Below are 16,321 nucleotides of genomic sequence, written 5' to 3' on the forward strand. Positions count from 1 at the left end.
GGAAAAATCCAAATGCAAACATGCTTTGGTATTTACTGAGTTCCAAATAATGAGAAACAAGGATATAGATCTGGAAAAGCCCATTAACTTTGTCAGAATCTAGGAATTCAGCTAGTTGAACAATACAAAGACTGCTACTGAGAAGAACACTAGTCATTCATAAAGTAAAGATCCATTTATTTCTTCCTTCAATAAATGTTTACTGATTACTTCCAATATGCTAACTCAATAAAAGGCACTGGGAACATACCAATCAACACAGTAATCTTAGCAGCTTGCATTACTGAATGGTTATTATGTGTCAAGCACTGGTCTAATCACGTCTCATAGACAACTACTATTATACACACCATTTTATACATGACGAAACTCAGATGCAAAATAGCTGAAAACTGTGCCAAGGTCAAAGAGCTGGTACACAGTGGAGCTGAGGTTTCACCTAGGCAGCCCAATGCCAAGGTCCTGGCTCTCAGCCACTCCATCAATTTGCCCTCGCAGAGTTCACAACCAGTGAGGGGCAAACAAGACAGGCACTAACGATGCACAAGTGCTTCGGGAAGGGCATGTACAGTAAGAATTTGGCCTTGCCCAAAGAGAGGTCTGGCCTTTATGCTGGGCTCCTGGGAGGTCACTTCTAAACCTCTGGAATTCCCAAAGGTGATGAGAGTATCTGTTATTCATGATGGGCCCCTCCACCACATCCGGCATCAGACCTTTGTGGTGGTGATAGGGTGAGAGGGGAGACTGAGTTCAACCACTTAGACAATAAATCAATAAGCAAAAGCCTCTGAACACCAAAGTTGGGGTAAGCTTCCCCAGGTGACAATATTCTGTGTGTACTGTCACACACAGACGCCATGAGAATATGCCCTGAGGACAACAGAAGCTTCGTGTCTGGAACCCTTCCAGATTGCCCTATGCATCTCTTCCTTTGGCTAGTAGTATTGATCTGTATCCTTTCCCTGTAACAAACCATAACTGTTAGCATGATAGCTTTCAGTGAGTTCTGTGAGTCCTACTACCATATTACGGAATCTAAGGGAGGTTCTGGGAGACCCCAACTTGTAGATGGTACCAAAAGTTGAGGGAAGTCATGCAAGGACTGTGCTCTCAAACCCTACAGTTTGGCTAACTCCAGGTGATACAAGAATTGAGGAATTGAGGAGGGGGAGGTAAGGTGTATCAGAGGAGCTTCTCAACTGAGACAACTAAGCTAATACCCAAAGCACAAGGAGGAGTTAAGACAGGAGAAATGGGCCGGGCGTGGTGGCTCACGCCTGTAATCCCAGCACTTTGGGAGGCCGAGGTGGGCGGATCACAAGGTCAGGAGATCGAGACCATGGTGAAACCCCGTCTCTACTAAAAATAGAAAAAATTAGCCGGGCGCAGGGGTGGGCGCCTGTAGTCCCAGCTACTCGGGAGGCTGAGGCAGGAGAATGGCGTGAACCCGGGAGGCGGAGCTTGCAGTGAGCCGAGATTGCGCCACTGCACTCCAGCCTGGGCGACAGAGCGAGACTCCATCTCAAAAAAAAAAAAAAAAAAAAAGACAGGAGAAATGGATGATGTTCTAAGTAGAGGAGAGACAGATGTGAGAGAGAGAGAGAGAGAGAGAGAGAAAACTCTAGTATGGCAGGAACTGAGAATGCTGAGATGGAGAGGTGGAGGAAGTGAGAAAACGCTGGGGGGAATGGCAAGAGATGAGGACATAGAAATAAGAAAATCCCAGATCATGAAGAACTAAAAAGTCTGGGCTCTATCCTGAGGTCAACAGGGGAGTCACCAACAGGTTTTAGACAGAGGAAAAACACATTTAGATCTCACTCTGGCTGTTATGTAGAAAACAGAGTGAGGGAATCAAGAGACGACGATACCAAACAGTATTCAGGAGATCTAAGCAAATGGCCACAGAGGTCTGATTTTATGGGGCAGTAGCAGTGAAAGAAAAACTACTGAAGTAGAGTGATAAGATGTAATGAAGGGGTATGAGGAGGGAGGAAGATAAACATTAAGATACTCAGGTTCTGATCTGGATATCTGTACAGTTGGGGGAAACATGTTGCTGATTCTCTGAAGCCACAGTCTAAAAGAAAAGAATAAGCCTAAAGATACAGCCAGATGCAAGGGTGATGAGGTCCTCAATAGTCTAGTGAACCATTCATTTATTCACTCAACAAATACTTTATGAATGCCTACCAGATGCCGGGCACTGCCACACCGCAAAACAAAGACACACAGTCCCTGCTCGAGAATCTCACAGTACAACAAGGTAGGCATACTGACATTAAAAACAGGTAACGCTGACTCAAGACTGATCAATGTAATAAGCCAAGCCTTTAACTGACACACAACGACAATGTGCAGACTTCCACGTTTCTTTTCATTTCTGCTCTGGCCGTCAAAGTGACGTCTTACTTCTGTGATGCTCAAATTCTTAAGCAGCTCCAAGCAACAGGTATGCATAGTGCCATTTCAAGAAAACACCTTTCCACTGTCCATCTACAGTGACTATCACATTGGCAACTGAAGATCTGAGTTCCCTATCCTGTAACACTCCCAAATCCACCATGTGATCTTCACTGACAGTGTTCAAAGTGGAGTTTCACATCACAAACTAAAAACTCATTTCATCCAAAATGATGTTTTCACAGGATTAATGACACAATTCATTTCATACAGCACTCAACTACAAAATTTGTCCCATATACATACATTTAATTTGTAAACTGCTGACTATCCAGTAAACTATGTCTATCTGATAACCAAAAAGTAATTCCAGGAAGAGAGACCATCTGAACTCAGTGACTGGTACAAACCACCCACTGGAAGTTTGGTTGCTCCGTGTCTGATGCCTACTGAGTAAGTTCTTTCCTAGTGAGGAATGGCAAAGGTTTTGGGATCACTGATAGCTTTCCTCCCAAATATTCCCCTCCTGCTGCCCTCTCTCTTGCTAATGGTACAGTCATCTACCCATTCCCTAAGCAGGAACTTCAGAATCACTTGTCTCCTCCCTCTATCCTCCTCACCTCCAATGTGTCCTGTCAATTACACTGCCAAAGTGTGGCTTGGTTTGGGCCTTACTCACTATCCTCAGTAGCTGCCGTGAGGGAGACCTCCTCTACTCTCATCTGGCCAGTGTGGAGACCTTCTAACTAGTTTCCCTGCTCAGTCTCCCTCCCCATCAATTCTCGGCATGGCCTCCAGAGTTAGCTCGTTAAAATAAAAGGATCAATCCCCTTTCCTGACAACAGACAGAAAAGACTATGAGCCCTGTGATGAAAATGCCATTTGTAAAACATATCAGCAGCGAGCACAGTAGATTCTCAGTAAATATTTGTTGAAATTAAAGTTTACAAGTTCATATGCATTTTCTGTAAGATCTATGCCTATTAAACAGGAACCAACTAAAATCACTAACTGATTTGCCTCAAAGAAAACAGATTGTGTTTGGGGTTTTGGTGAGAAATTAACATGATTTTATTGGTTTTTCTAATTTTAAAAGTAATACATGATCATCTAAAAGTCAGAAAAAGTCTAGAGAAGACAATTTAAAATACCATAGTCCCACGATCCCCAGATGGCTAACGCTTACTAAGGGCTTATTTTAATTTTGTTATCTAATTTAATCTTCACCAAAAACCCTATGAGATAGATGCTATTATTATCTCCCTTCTATAGAAGTTTAAAGAGAATGAGTAATTTCTGAAAAATAAGTGAAGCTAAGAATTAACAAACAGTATCTTTCCAGACTTTTCCTGCTGTGTCTGTATACCTTTTAAAAATAGGATCAATCTATACAAGCTATGTCATAGCCTGCTGTTCCCACCCCACTGAGGAAGAAGTCATGAATCGCTTTTCAGGTCAATTAACATCATCATGTTTATTAAGGGCATATACCGCTAAACCTACTGATCTCCAGCTACCTAGCATGCTGCCGCCGACCAAGTAGGCAAACAATTATTTGCTGAATAAATGAATGTCGTGATTTATATAACCAAACCCTTGGATGGGAGGGTGGAGGATGCCAGTGGACTTAATTACCCAATGCATTACTCCTGAAGGACCCAATGTTCCACGGTGAACCTACCATGCTTCTCAAAAGGAATGTCATCTTCTACAAAGGGTTCAAAATCTTCCCGTTGCTTTATCATGTAGTCCACTGTCTCCTGTCTGTGCTTGAGATGATTTCGTGAGTGTCCCTCCAATTGATCACCAAGAGCTCTGAACAAGCAATTGCTGTCAAAACAACAACATGAGTCAAGACCTTTCAAAAATGAACTCAGTTCATCTAAAACAATGACGCTTCATGCCAGATCATCCATGGAAATATTTTGGGCACACAGAAGTGAAGACTCAACTCTAACAGTCCAGGATTCTTCCAAGACCACGGGGGACAGCACCAGGGCATATTCAACCACATTACCTTATTAAGAGGCAGCAAACAAGGATTCTATTCCCCATGTACCAGCTAGCTGACTCAGGAGAGTCATTAAACTTCCCTGGGCCTCAGCTGCTTCAACAAGTGGAGCTGGTGATACACTAACCACCTGACTACAAGGTCCAGACCTTACAGGTCATTCCATGCCTAAGGGCTATGATTTGCAGATCCTCTTCCAAAATGATGTCCTATCTAGAGCCTCTTTTCTAAAACAAGTTCCACTACAGCTGCCCAGCTAAGTAATCATTCATTTAACAAACAGTACCCAAAAAATAGCAATTTGTCAAGCTCCCGATACTAACAACTGAACAATACTCTGTTTGAGTCCTAAGAACACAGTGGAGAAAGTCATGAGAAGGAAAGCACTTGGACAACAAACAGTTGTACTATGGAAAGACACTTCCTCCTCGCCTCCTCACTGATCACCCAGGGAGCAACAATGCCATTGTTATTCCTGCCAAATGAAAACTTTAAACACCATATTTTGTTTCTCTAAAATTAAAATACTGGTAATAAACTGTAAGAGTTATCTTTACTTTCAAACCCCTCAAAGGCTTCTAAATTCCAAATTATCACAAACACAGAGGCTTAGATACACAGAGACTCAAACAAGACAAACACAATCTGGTGTCCTTAAAACTATGGAAATAAACAATTCCGAAGCCAAACAGTTGCCCAGTTTTACACCCAACTGTTTACTCTTCCAAATGAAAAACTATGACACTGTGATTCCAAAATATAAACTCATCACTTTCAGAAAGATTTCATGTCTAAATGTGTAGGAAAAAAGGGTTTTTTTTTTTCAACTCAGAAAAGTGTATTTTCAACAGAAAGCTATAGAAAGGCTGGAATCTCTTCTAATGTATAAGAATATGAATATATATATATATATATATTTTCTTTTTTTTTTTGCAGGGGAAGGGAGAATTAAGACAGATTCTATAAATTAAAAACCAAGAAGCTTTCCAACAATCTAAAACGACATTCCAGAAGGAATGGAATATAGAGTTCTATAGGCTAGACTGAGGTGTCTTGCTAAAATCTGACAATGGTAGTCTTTTTTTAACCATGGGGAAAAGTAAGCTAATCGATAAAACAATTTAAATGTCAAGCTTTTCTCTCCAATTTTTCTTAATCAGTATCTGCCACCACTAGTCTATTCTTGAATTTAGTTTAAGAGATGTGGTTTATCACAAATTTATGTAGTTATTTTACATTTAATGTACCAAAATTCATGGTATTCTACAGTCGTATGGTAAGAACTTTTAATAACATGAGCAAATGTTCTCCAAAAAAGGTGTAAAACTGTATGTATATGCCACATGAGCTCAACCATACTCATCTGTACACTATATACATACACAGACAGAAACACACACAAACGTATGCCAAGAAAACACACAGAAACAATCACTTAAATAGTTTTTACAATGTGCCAGGGACTGTTCTAAACACAATGTATGTATTAAACATGTTTAGTCCTCACAACGCTGAGAAAGGTCCTATTACCGTTCCTCACGGGAAACCTGCCCAAGGTCACAAAACTAGTAAGTGGTAGGCCCAGGATCCAAGTCCAAATAACGTGGCTCTCACTTGAATGTCAACACCAAAATAATAGCCATAGTTACCCCTAGGTAGTACAATTAAAGGTAATATTTAAGAGTAATTGTTACATTTTTTAACATGCTTTTCTATACTTACCAAACTTTCTTTGAGCTCACCAAAAACAAGTCAAAATAGACAAATCACTTCCTCTTCTGACAAGATTACAAGGTAATGAACAAACACTGCAGTGACCTGGGTTTCCCTAGGGGAGCCCAACAAGAGCTCTCAAGAAACTCATGAGAACAAAGCACCGTTGCCCAAAGGGCCTCTATGAGATCTGGGCCACTTCCTGAGTTCACAATCTCACCATTACCTACAGCAGGGCTTCTCAATCTCCACACTATTGGCATTCCAGGATCATTTTTTTGTTGTGGGAGGCTTCCTGTGCACTGTAGGAAGTTTAGGAGAACACTTGGCCGCTGCCATTAGCTGCCAGTAGAACATCACTACCTCCCTCCCCATCAGCTGTGACAACCAAAAATGTCTCTAGACATTGTCAAATGTCCCCTGGAGGGCAAAACCACCCGTTTGAGAACCACTGTGTTATAGGGATATAAGGCAGGTCTTGCATTTGAGTTCACAAAAACAACTAATTACATAAAGAGCATGCAAATGTTTTGAGTGCGCAATAATTTAGTATTAGATGATATTGCAACACAAGCACCAAAAAACCTAATGTGCTCTCTAGGCTGCAGTCATAATAGTAAATATGTGGAAAAGGAGAAGGTTTTATTATTTGAGGTCAGACCACAGTTAGGGTCCTGGTACCATTCTAGCTACTGTATTTTGAGAGAGACGTGTTCAGGTAAGATGATGTGGTTTTAAATACAATATGAAGAACGACTAGTGATGTTTGGCCTAAAGAAGGCTCAGGGGGACATGATCAATACCTCCAACTGTCATGTGAAATTAAAATTATACCTGTATAATAAAACTAAAACCTGGAAGCTCCTACAGAGACATAGATTTTGGCAAATAAAAGGTAATTTCACCTTAGCTCTATAGAGGAAGACTATATAGACTCAGGATTTTGCCAATTTCTATAACTAGCAATACACAGCAATTATCTAGATGTGTGTTGTTTTAATAGGGGTTGCTAACCGCGTGTGACTACTGAGCACCTGCCGTATACTGAGCACCTGCCGTGGCTAATCCACAGTGAGGTGTGCTATCTGTGTAAAATACTAGATTCTGAAGAGGTCATATAAAAAAAAAATGAGAGATCATTGGCTGGGCACAGTGGCTTACGCCTGTAATCCCAGCACTTTGGGAGGCCAAGGCGGGCAGATCACCTGAGGTTAGGAGTTTGAAACCAGCCTGACCAACATGGAAAAACCCATCTCTACTAAAAATACAAAATTAGCTGGGTGTGGTGGCGCATGCCTGTAATCCCAGCTACTCGGGAGGCTGACACGCAGGAGAGTAGCTTGAACCTGGGAGGCAGAGGTTGCGGTGAGCCGAGATCATGCATTCCAGCCTGGGCAACAAGAGTGAACTCTGTCTCCAAAAAAAAAAAAAAAATGAGAGATCATTAATAATTTTTTATAGAATTGTATGTCAAAATAGTAATATTTTACATATAATAGCTTAAATAAAATATACTAAAATTCATTTCACCTGTTTCTTTTTAATGTGGTTACTGGAAAAATTTTAATATCACATAGGTGGTTCACATTCTGTTTTCACTAGACAGCACTGATCTAGCTCACTGATTCTCAAAGTGTGTTCCCTGACTAGGAGCATCAGCATCCCCAGGGCACTTGTTAGAAATGAAAATTCTGGGGCCCACCCAGGCCTACTCAATCAGGCATTCTGGGGTTGGAGCCCAGCAATGTAGCCCTTCCAGGTGTTTTCCCTAGCACTCCAGGTGGTTATGTTGCATGCTGAAGTTTGAGAAACACTAGTCAAGAATCTAGACTCTAAATCAGTCACTCTCAATTATGGATGCATATAAAAATCATCTGTAAAATTCTTTTTTAAAAAAAAATCAATAACCAGGCCCCACTCTAAGATTCTGATGTAGTTGATCTAGGGGAGAGCCCAGGCCCTGAACTGTTTCAAAAGTTCCTCCCCAGATATTCTAGCATGGCACCCAACTGAAAACCACTGAGGCACAAAAGATGGCAGTGCCGTTCAGGTGACACAGGCACTAACTAGACGAAATGATGTGTGAATGCCCTTCTACTACTGTGATCCTACAATATTAAAAACAAAACTAAAATTAAAAAATAAACTACTTGTTAGTAACAGATAAATAGCTAAAATTAGTGATTCTTCAGTGTTTCCGTTTTAGAACACTGCTAATGAGTAACGTAACTCAGAACTACATTTAGTAAGACACAACTAGATGTAGTTCAGAGGGATGTTAATACTGTGTGGCCTAATAAATAGAGTTATACATTCTTTTCACACTACAGCCAATCATGTTTTTAAGGACAACATCAAGGTTAAACTGCTTCTTTCTTGCTTTGAAAAATGAATCCAATTTATGTGGGTCCACCTTTCAGACAACACGCCAGATATGAAGCTGGTCCAGGAAGCACTACAAAACCCTCTAAGTAGCTCCCTGATTAATCTATGCTAAGCTGACTCAACCCATGTAAAGGCTATATTACAGGATATTGGCTAATTCATCCCTAAATCCCCTTGGGTTCCAGAATGCTACAGGTACCATACTGTCAACAATGAACATGCCCACAGATACTCTATCAGGCTACTCCAGATTGTAATCACATCTGAATGAAAAGAGGGAACGCTAGAGATGTCAACTATTTTTTTAATAGTCTTTAACTTCATTGTATTTCACCCTGAGTCCTTAATAAATATTAATAAAACAATCTGTTGGCTGGGCGCGGTGGCTCACGTCTGTAATCCCAGCACTTTGGGAGGCCGAGGCGGGTGGATCATGAGGTCAGGAGTTCAAGACCAGCCTGGCCAACATGGTGAAACCCCATCTCTACTAAAAATACAAACAAATTAGCCGGGTGTGGTGGAGGGTGCCTGTAACCCCAGCTACTCAGGAGGCCGAGGCAGGAGAATTACTTGAACCCAGGAGGTGGAGACTGCAATGAACCGAGATCGTGCCACTGCACTCCAGCCTGGGTGACAGAGCAAGACTCTGTCTGGGGGGCGGGGAGAAGAATCTGTTGACACCTGCCAGCCCATCACATACACAGGAAACACCATCCCTTGCAGTGATAAAATCTGTCATCACCACATTTGAAGGGACTATGATACTGACGAGGGCTGAACCACAGTCCAGCTAATGGAATTCATGTGAAGGACTTGTGAACACAAGGTGCTTAGCTCCATGAAGCCCACACAAGAGGAAATATGATCATTTTATCCAACACTGTCCGAAGAACAGGGACCTTGGAAGAGAGACATGAGCACTCCAGTCCAGCTGGTCTCTGGAGCTTCATTGCCTGTTACTTCTACCCTTGTGCCCTACACTACTGTCACCCTGAACAACCTGTAGATCTCCCAAAAACATCGCGTCCTTGTGCCTCTGTATACACTCCTCCTCAGATGGGAATGTTCTCTTGGTGTACTCCTATTGGTCCTTCATGACCCAGACTATGACACCCTCTGAGAGGCAGCTAGCAGTGAATTTAATGAGTATTTACCGAATGAATGAGAAGGCCTTCCTGGCCAATTCAGAGGCTACTGCCTTTTCCTTCTCAATAGTACCATTATAATCAGTCACTGTTAATAAAAATATATCAAACTATATTTTAATTATTTGTATCATCTGTTCTCAAAGTGTGGCCCAAGGGACAGATGTGGGAAGGCCTCTGATATGCTTTCAGAGTATCCATGAGTTCAAAACTAAGATGTAATGTACCTTTTTCATTCTCATTCTCTCGCAAGTGCACAGTGTTTTCCAGAGGCTACCTGATGCATGAAGTTATCACTCCGATCGCTAATGGAATGTGTGTGTATTCTTGTGTTTTAAAACTGTTTTACTTTCTAATATAGTAAATACTTATAGCTATAACCCATATAAAGAAGCTATTTGGGTTTCTCAATAATTTTTAAGAATTCCAAGAGATTTTTTTTTTTTTTTTTTTTTTTTTGAGACAGAGTCTCGCTCTGTCGCCCAGGCTGGAGTGCAGTGGCGCAATCTCGGCTCACTGCAAGCTCCGCCTCCCGGGTTCACGCCATTCTCCTGCCTCAGCCTCCTGAGTAGCTGGGACTACAGGCGCCCGCCACCGCGACCGGCTAATTTTTTGTATTTTTAGTAGAAACGGGGTTTCACCGTGGTCTCGATCTCCTGACCTTGTGATCCGCCCGCCTCGGCCTCCCAAAGTGCTGGGATTACAGGCGTGAGCCACCGCGCCCGGCATTCCAAGAGATCTTAACATCAAAAAAGCTGAGACCCACTGTTACATGTTTCTACCTTCGGCTATAAAGTCCTTAACTATCTTAGTAATCAACATATTCCCAGCACCTTACTTAAGGCGTGCTGAATTAACTTGAGAAGTATGCTGTGTATGGGGGTATGGGGATAGAGAGAAGTAATACCCCCAAAGTTTCCCATAACCTTATGAAAGCCGGCTCAAGAATTTACAACTCCTTGTGCCGATTCCTCCTCCTAAGTAACCTTCTATTGAGTACTTAAGTTTTCCGGGCACCCTGACATTGAGAATACTACATCCAGCACAGCAGACACAAACAATTCAATCATTTGCAAGGAAAAGCCCCCATGTTCCACAGCAATTCCACTGTATTCAAATGGTATTTTTGTTTCTATAACAGTGTCTTGTGCTTATGCTTAGGCTAGCTGGTCTCCCTCTATTATTTTTATATTTCATTCAGCAAAAATGTACTGACTGCCTTCCATGTACCAAGCACTATGCCAGATGATGGTGAATAAAGGTAATCAAGTTCCAACTGCATCTTAAGCAAAAACAGCAACGCAGCAAAGTGTGGTGAACTCTTTTTGCCTGAAGCAATGAGCATATATAGGAACGGTGGGAAAGGGAAATAGGACCAGTTCGGTCTTAATCAATAAGCTGCAATGTAATGTGAAATTTTTTAAAACAGCTTCTTCTGCAGTTAATATCTAAAGCAATTCCTGGCTGGGGGTGGTAGCTCATGCCTGTAATCTCCGCACTTTGGGAGGCCGAGGCAGGAGGATCGCTTGAAGCCAGGAGTTCGAGACCAGCCTGGGCAACATAGCAAAATCCCCGTCTCTACAAATCAACAATAATAATGAACTAAGGCAATTCCGTATGGTCTTTAATTTCATTTTAGTCTTCCCTCTGCAGGACCTGAGCACTCAAATACTGGGAGGAAAAAAACAAAAGCCAGGCTGTTATTAACACTCCGTCTTCCAAAGTGACACAGCTGACAACCAGATAACCTTTTACCTGCCCCTGCAATGGGGATGCTCACAGTTCTCCTCTCTTCCTGACCCTTTTCCTTCTTCCATCCATGTTCCCGGAGCATATCCTCTTTCTTGAAGGTAATTTTCTTCCTCCTCCCCACTCTCTCCCTCCGCATTCCCTAAAGAAAGCTGGACCTGGATTCAGTCTAAGTCCCAAGAAGGCTTGGGTAAGCACCTTTGCTTACAGAGAAACTGAGGCCCATGGAAGCAGGAATTAGAGAAGCTGCCTTCAGCTCAGTAAACAACAGGCGACCTAATTTCACAAATGTAAATGGGGGCATCACCCAACCACCAAGGACTCAAAGGAGGCAAAGCGTTCTACCAAGCGGGGCTTACTCAAACTCCTTCGATCGGTCTTATCCTCATGATGACTGTTTTTCCAATGCCTGGCTCCATCTCATTCCTTCAGAACTCAGCTTAAATGTCACCTTTCAGAGAGCCCTTCCTGGCCACAACCCAGTGACTCTGCTCCCGTATACGGTCTCAGGACCCACTTTCTATTTCGCTCGCGACGTCTGCCATGGTTAGGACCCTCTGGGATCCCCGCGAGCGTCTCGGGGCAAGAGGCTTGTCCGCCTCGCTCGCAGCTGGACGCCCTGCACTCGGAGCGTGGCTGGCTCGCGGGAGGCGCCCGGGCAGCCCGAATGAATGGATGGACGCGAGCGGGTGACGGTCGCCAGGCCGAGCCCGGCGCGTCCCCCGGCGCCGCCTCCCTCGCTCCCGGCCCGCCTCACCCGTCCCCCGGCACCTCCCGCAGCTTCAGCCCCAGGGCCTGCAGCTGGTTGGCGAAGCTGACGAACTCCTCCTCGCAGCCGCCGCCGCCGGACTCCGGCCGGTTCCGCCGCTCCTTGGCCAGGGCCCGGCGAGCAGCCCGCTCGTCCCGCTTGCGCTCGGCCTCGGCTTTCCGGCTGCCGCTGCCCGGCCGGCTCTTCGCCGCCTGCTTTCGGGACATGGCCTTAGCCTGCAGTCCCCAGCGGCAGGAGGGAAAGCCACAGGACCCCCCAGCGGCCGCCTCAAGCGTCAAGAAGGCAAAACAGCGCGGGCAACTGAGCCCGGCGACGACGACGCAGCAACCGCGCCTGCGCCGGCGCCCGGCACCCCGGTCACATGACGGAATCCCCGCCTCCTTCGCGGGGCTCGGCGAGCAGACGCCATAGAGAGCTAGAGGGGCACCCATCTTGGTTTGTTCTATTCCGCCCTCTAGCGGTGGATGGTACTCAACGTGAGTGGCAGGAGCGACCCGACAGGAACCAGAGAGAACAAAGCTGAAACCAGTCAAGGAGAGAAATTAAAGATGATAGAAGAGTGGAACACAGAGCAGCGGCAACAGTTAGGACCGGGGATGAATAAAAACGATTTAATCTCTTGTTGCGAGCCTACTACAGTTGGATAGGCACTTTCACACGGCTCATTCTTGTTTAATTATCCGCAAGTTACAGGAAACTGAATCTGAGTGGTTAAATAATTTCAAGAAGATCACACAGCTAAGAGGCAGAGCTTTGCCCTGGCTCCAAAGCCCGCACACTTGTTTGTTTAATCCTGCTCTTCATCTCTCCGCCTTCTTTCGTAGCTCAAGGGAGAGGTCGCCCTTCTGTCCAAGACCACTGGAAATCCTAACTCCATCCAAGAGTGACCACCTAGGTTTGCCTGGACTAGAGGTTTTCTTGGGATGCAGGACTTTAGGTTTTAAAGCTGAGACAGGCCAAGCCGGGCGCGGTGGCTCATGCCTGTAATCCCAGCACTTTGGGAGGCCGAGGCGGGCAGATGATGAGGTAAGGAGATCGAGACCATCCTGGCTAACACGGTGAAACCCCGTCTCTACTTTATACAAAAAAATTAGCCGGGCGAGGTGGCGGGCCCCCGTAGTCCCAGCTACTCAGGAGGCTGAGGCAGGAGAATGGCGTGAACCCGGGAGGCGGAGCTTGCAGTGAGCCGAGATCACGCCACTGCACTCCAGCCTGGGCGACAGAGCGAGACTCCGTCTCAAAAAAAAAAAAAAAAAACCGAGGCCAGGCGCAGTGGCTCATGCCTGTAATCCCAACACTTTGGGAGGCCGAGGCCAGGGGACTGCCTTAGGTCAGGAGTTCGAGACCAGCTTGGCCAGTTGGCCAAGATGGTGAAACCCTGTCTATATTGCATGATGCTGAGGTTTGTTTTACAAATGAATCTGTCACCCGGGTAGTGAGCAAAGTACATAACAGGTAGTTTTTTAACTTTTTCCCCCAACTGCCTCTCGACTCTTGCATTCCCCAGAATCTGTTGTTCCCATCTTTGTGTCCATGTGTATCCAATGTTTAGCTCCCACTTACAAGAACATACAGTATTTGGTTTTCTGTTTCTGCGTTAGTTCACTTAGGATAATGGGCTTCCAGCTGTATCTATGTTGCTGCAAAGGGCAGGATTTTGTTCTTTTTTACGGCTGCATAGTGTTCCATGGTGTATAGATACCACGGTTTTTTTTGTTGTTGTTGTTGTTGAGACAGTCTCGCTCTGTCGCCCAGGCTGGAGTGCAGCGGCACGATCTCGGCTCACTGCAAGCTCCGCCTCCTGGTTTCATGCCATTCTCCTGCCTCAGCCTGCCGAGTATCCACTGTTGATGGGTACCTAGGTTGATTCCATGTCTTTGCTATTGTGAATAGTGCTGCAATGAACATACGGGTGCATCTGCCTTTTTGATAGAACAATATATATTCCTTTGGGTATATACCCAGTAATGAGATTGCTGGGTCGAGTGGTAGTTCAACTTTTAGTTCTTTGAGAAACCTCCAAACTGCTCTCCACAGTGGCTGAACTAATTTACATTCCCACCAACAGTGTAAAAATGTTCCCCTTTTCCCCACAGCCTCACCAACATCTGCTATTTTTTCTTTTTAACAAAAGCCATTCTAACTGGCATGAGATGGTATTTCATTGTGGTTTTGATTTGCATTTTTCTGATGACAATAAGAATGGAAAAGAGAGTTGTAAAGGTTAAATAAAAACGTAAAGCCCCAGGCATGAAGTAAGTACGTATTTAATGAAGTTGTTTGAATCATTTCTCTGGCAATCTCATGAACTCAGGGGCAAAGACTTCCAAACTTTAGAAACCAAGGAAGAAAGGTTTCTTACCACCAAACATGTGGAAATACAGACTGCTAACATATTGATAGAAAAGCGAACACTTGCCCTTCTTGTAAAAATCTTTTCGGCTGGGCGTGGTGGCTAATGCTTTTAATCCCAACACTTTGGGAGGCAGAGGTGGGCGGATCACCTGAGGTGAGGAGTTCGAGGCCAGCCTGTAATCCCAGCTACTGGGGAGGCTGAGGCAGGAGAATTGCTTGAACCCGGGAGGCGGAGGTTGCAGTGAGCCAAGATTGCGCCATTGCACTCCAATCTGGGCAACAAGATAAAACTCCGTCTCAAACAAACAAAAAAAAAACAAACCGAAAAAAAACCTTTTCTTGCATAAGCCCTTAGCCTTTAGCCCACACACAGATTTTGAATGGACTAATTTCTCTTCTCTCAGCAGAGACCTGTGTTAGACGGTGTCTCTAAGTGCAAATCAATGCTGCCTATAAATTATATTTAAAGGCCAAAGGGAAGGAGTATAGTACTTGTAAATAAAATGAATGCTCTGCCCACTTCACTAGAGTTAATTAAAAGAATCTTTGGCCCGCACAGTGGCTCATGTCTGTAATTCCAGGACTTTGGGAGGCCGAAGTGGGGCTGTTGCTTGAGCCCAGGAGTTCAAAATCTGCCTGGGCAACAAAGTGAGATTCCCCATCTCTACAAAAAAAAATTTTAATTAGCTGGACATGGTGATCCATGCCTGTAGTCCCAGCTACTCGGGAGGCTGAAACTGGAGGATCACTTGAGCCTGGGAGTTTGAGGCTGCAGTGAGGTGTGAGTGTGCCACTGCACTCCAGCCTAGGTGACAGAGCAAGACCCTGCCTCAATAATAATAATAATAATAATCAAACCTTATTGGATGAAAGTATAAATTAGTAAAAAGTGTGACTAACAGAATTTTAGTGAAGAAATGCAGCTTTAGCACTTTCAAGAACATGCCATCAAGGGCATAGGAAAATGAGAACTCTCGTGCACTGCTGTTGGGAGGTAAATTTTTTTTTTTTTTTTTTTTTTTTTTTTTTTTTTTTTTTGAGACGGAGTCACGCTCTGTCGCCCAGACTGGAGTGCAGTGGCGTGATCTCGGCTCACTGCAAGCTCCGCCTCCCGGGTTCACGCCATTCTCCTGCCTCAGCCTCCGGAGTAGCTGGGACTACAGGCGCCCGCCACCACGCCCGGCTAATTTCTTTTTGTATTTTTAGTAGAGACGGGGTTTCACCGTGTTAGCCAGGATGGTCTCGATCTCCTGACCTCGTGATCCGCCCGCCTCGGCCTCCCAAAGTGCTGGGATTACAGGCTTGAGCCACCGCGCCCGGCCGGGAGGTAAATTTATCTAACCACTTTGGAGGGCAATTTGGACTGTATCTGGTAACTTTGTTTTTGTTTGTTTGTTTTTTGTTTTGTTTTTTTGAGATGGAGTCTTGTTCTGTTGCCCAGGCTGGAGTGCAGTGGCATGATCTTGGCTTACTGCAACCTCTGCCTCCTGGGTTGAAGAGATTCTCCTCCTTCAGCCTCCAGAGCAGCTGGGAATACAGGCACATCCCACCATGCCCAGCTAATTTTTTTCTTTTTTTTAGTAGAGGCAAGGTTTCACCATGTTGGCCAGTCTGGTCTCGAACTCCTGACCTCAAGTGATCCGCCTGCCTCAGCCACTCACAGCGCTGGGATTACAGGTGTGAGCCACTGTGCCTGGCCTGTATCTGGTAACATTTTAAATGTCTTGTGTCTGCATCTCATGATCTGTCCTCAAAATAGAAATATTACATCTCCTCCTAAACTCCTCGTGT

At 44.5% G+C, this 16,321-nt stretch overlaps 1 protein-coding gene across 2 annotated transcripts in view; it reads right to left on the minus strand.

Moving 5' to 3' along the window:
• LOC105483103 (OTU deubiquitinase 3) overlaps positions 1-12,590 on the minus strand; it is a 29,833-nt gene extending 17,243 nt beyond the window's left edge. Inside the window, exons 1-2 of one of the 2 annotated variants that reach the window (XM_011743749.3) lie at positions 12,164-12,590; positions 4,085-4,233 (exon numbers count right to left, since the gene is read on the minus strand). In XM_011743749.3, coding sequence (XP_011742051.1) covers positions 4,085-4,233; positions 12,164-12,381 — 367 coding nt within the window. In that variant the 5' untranslated portion in view covers positions 12,382-12,590. The remainder of the gene's footprint in view (positions 1-4,084; positions 4,234-12,163) is intronic. The other variant, XM_011743747.3, reaches the window with a different exon arrangement.
• Positions 12,591-16,321: the final 3,731 nt, after the last annotated feature.

The sequence above is a fragment of the Macaca nemestrina genome, chromosome 1, assembly GCF_043159975.1.
Source record: "Macaca nemestrina isolate mMacNem1 chromosome 1, mMacNem.hap1, whole genome shotgun sequence".
NCBI classification, from domain to species: domain Eukaryota; kingdom Metazoa; phylum Chordata; class Mammalia; order Primates; family Cercopithecidae; genus Macaca; species Macaca nemestrina.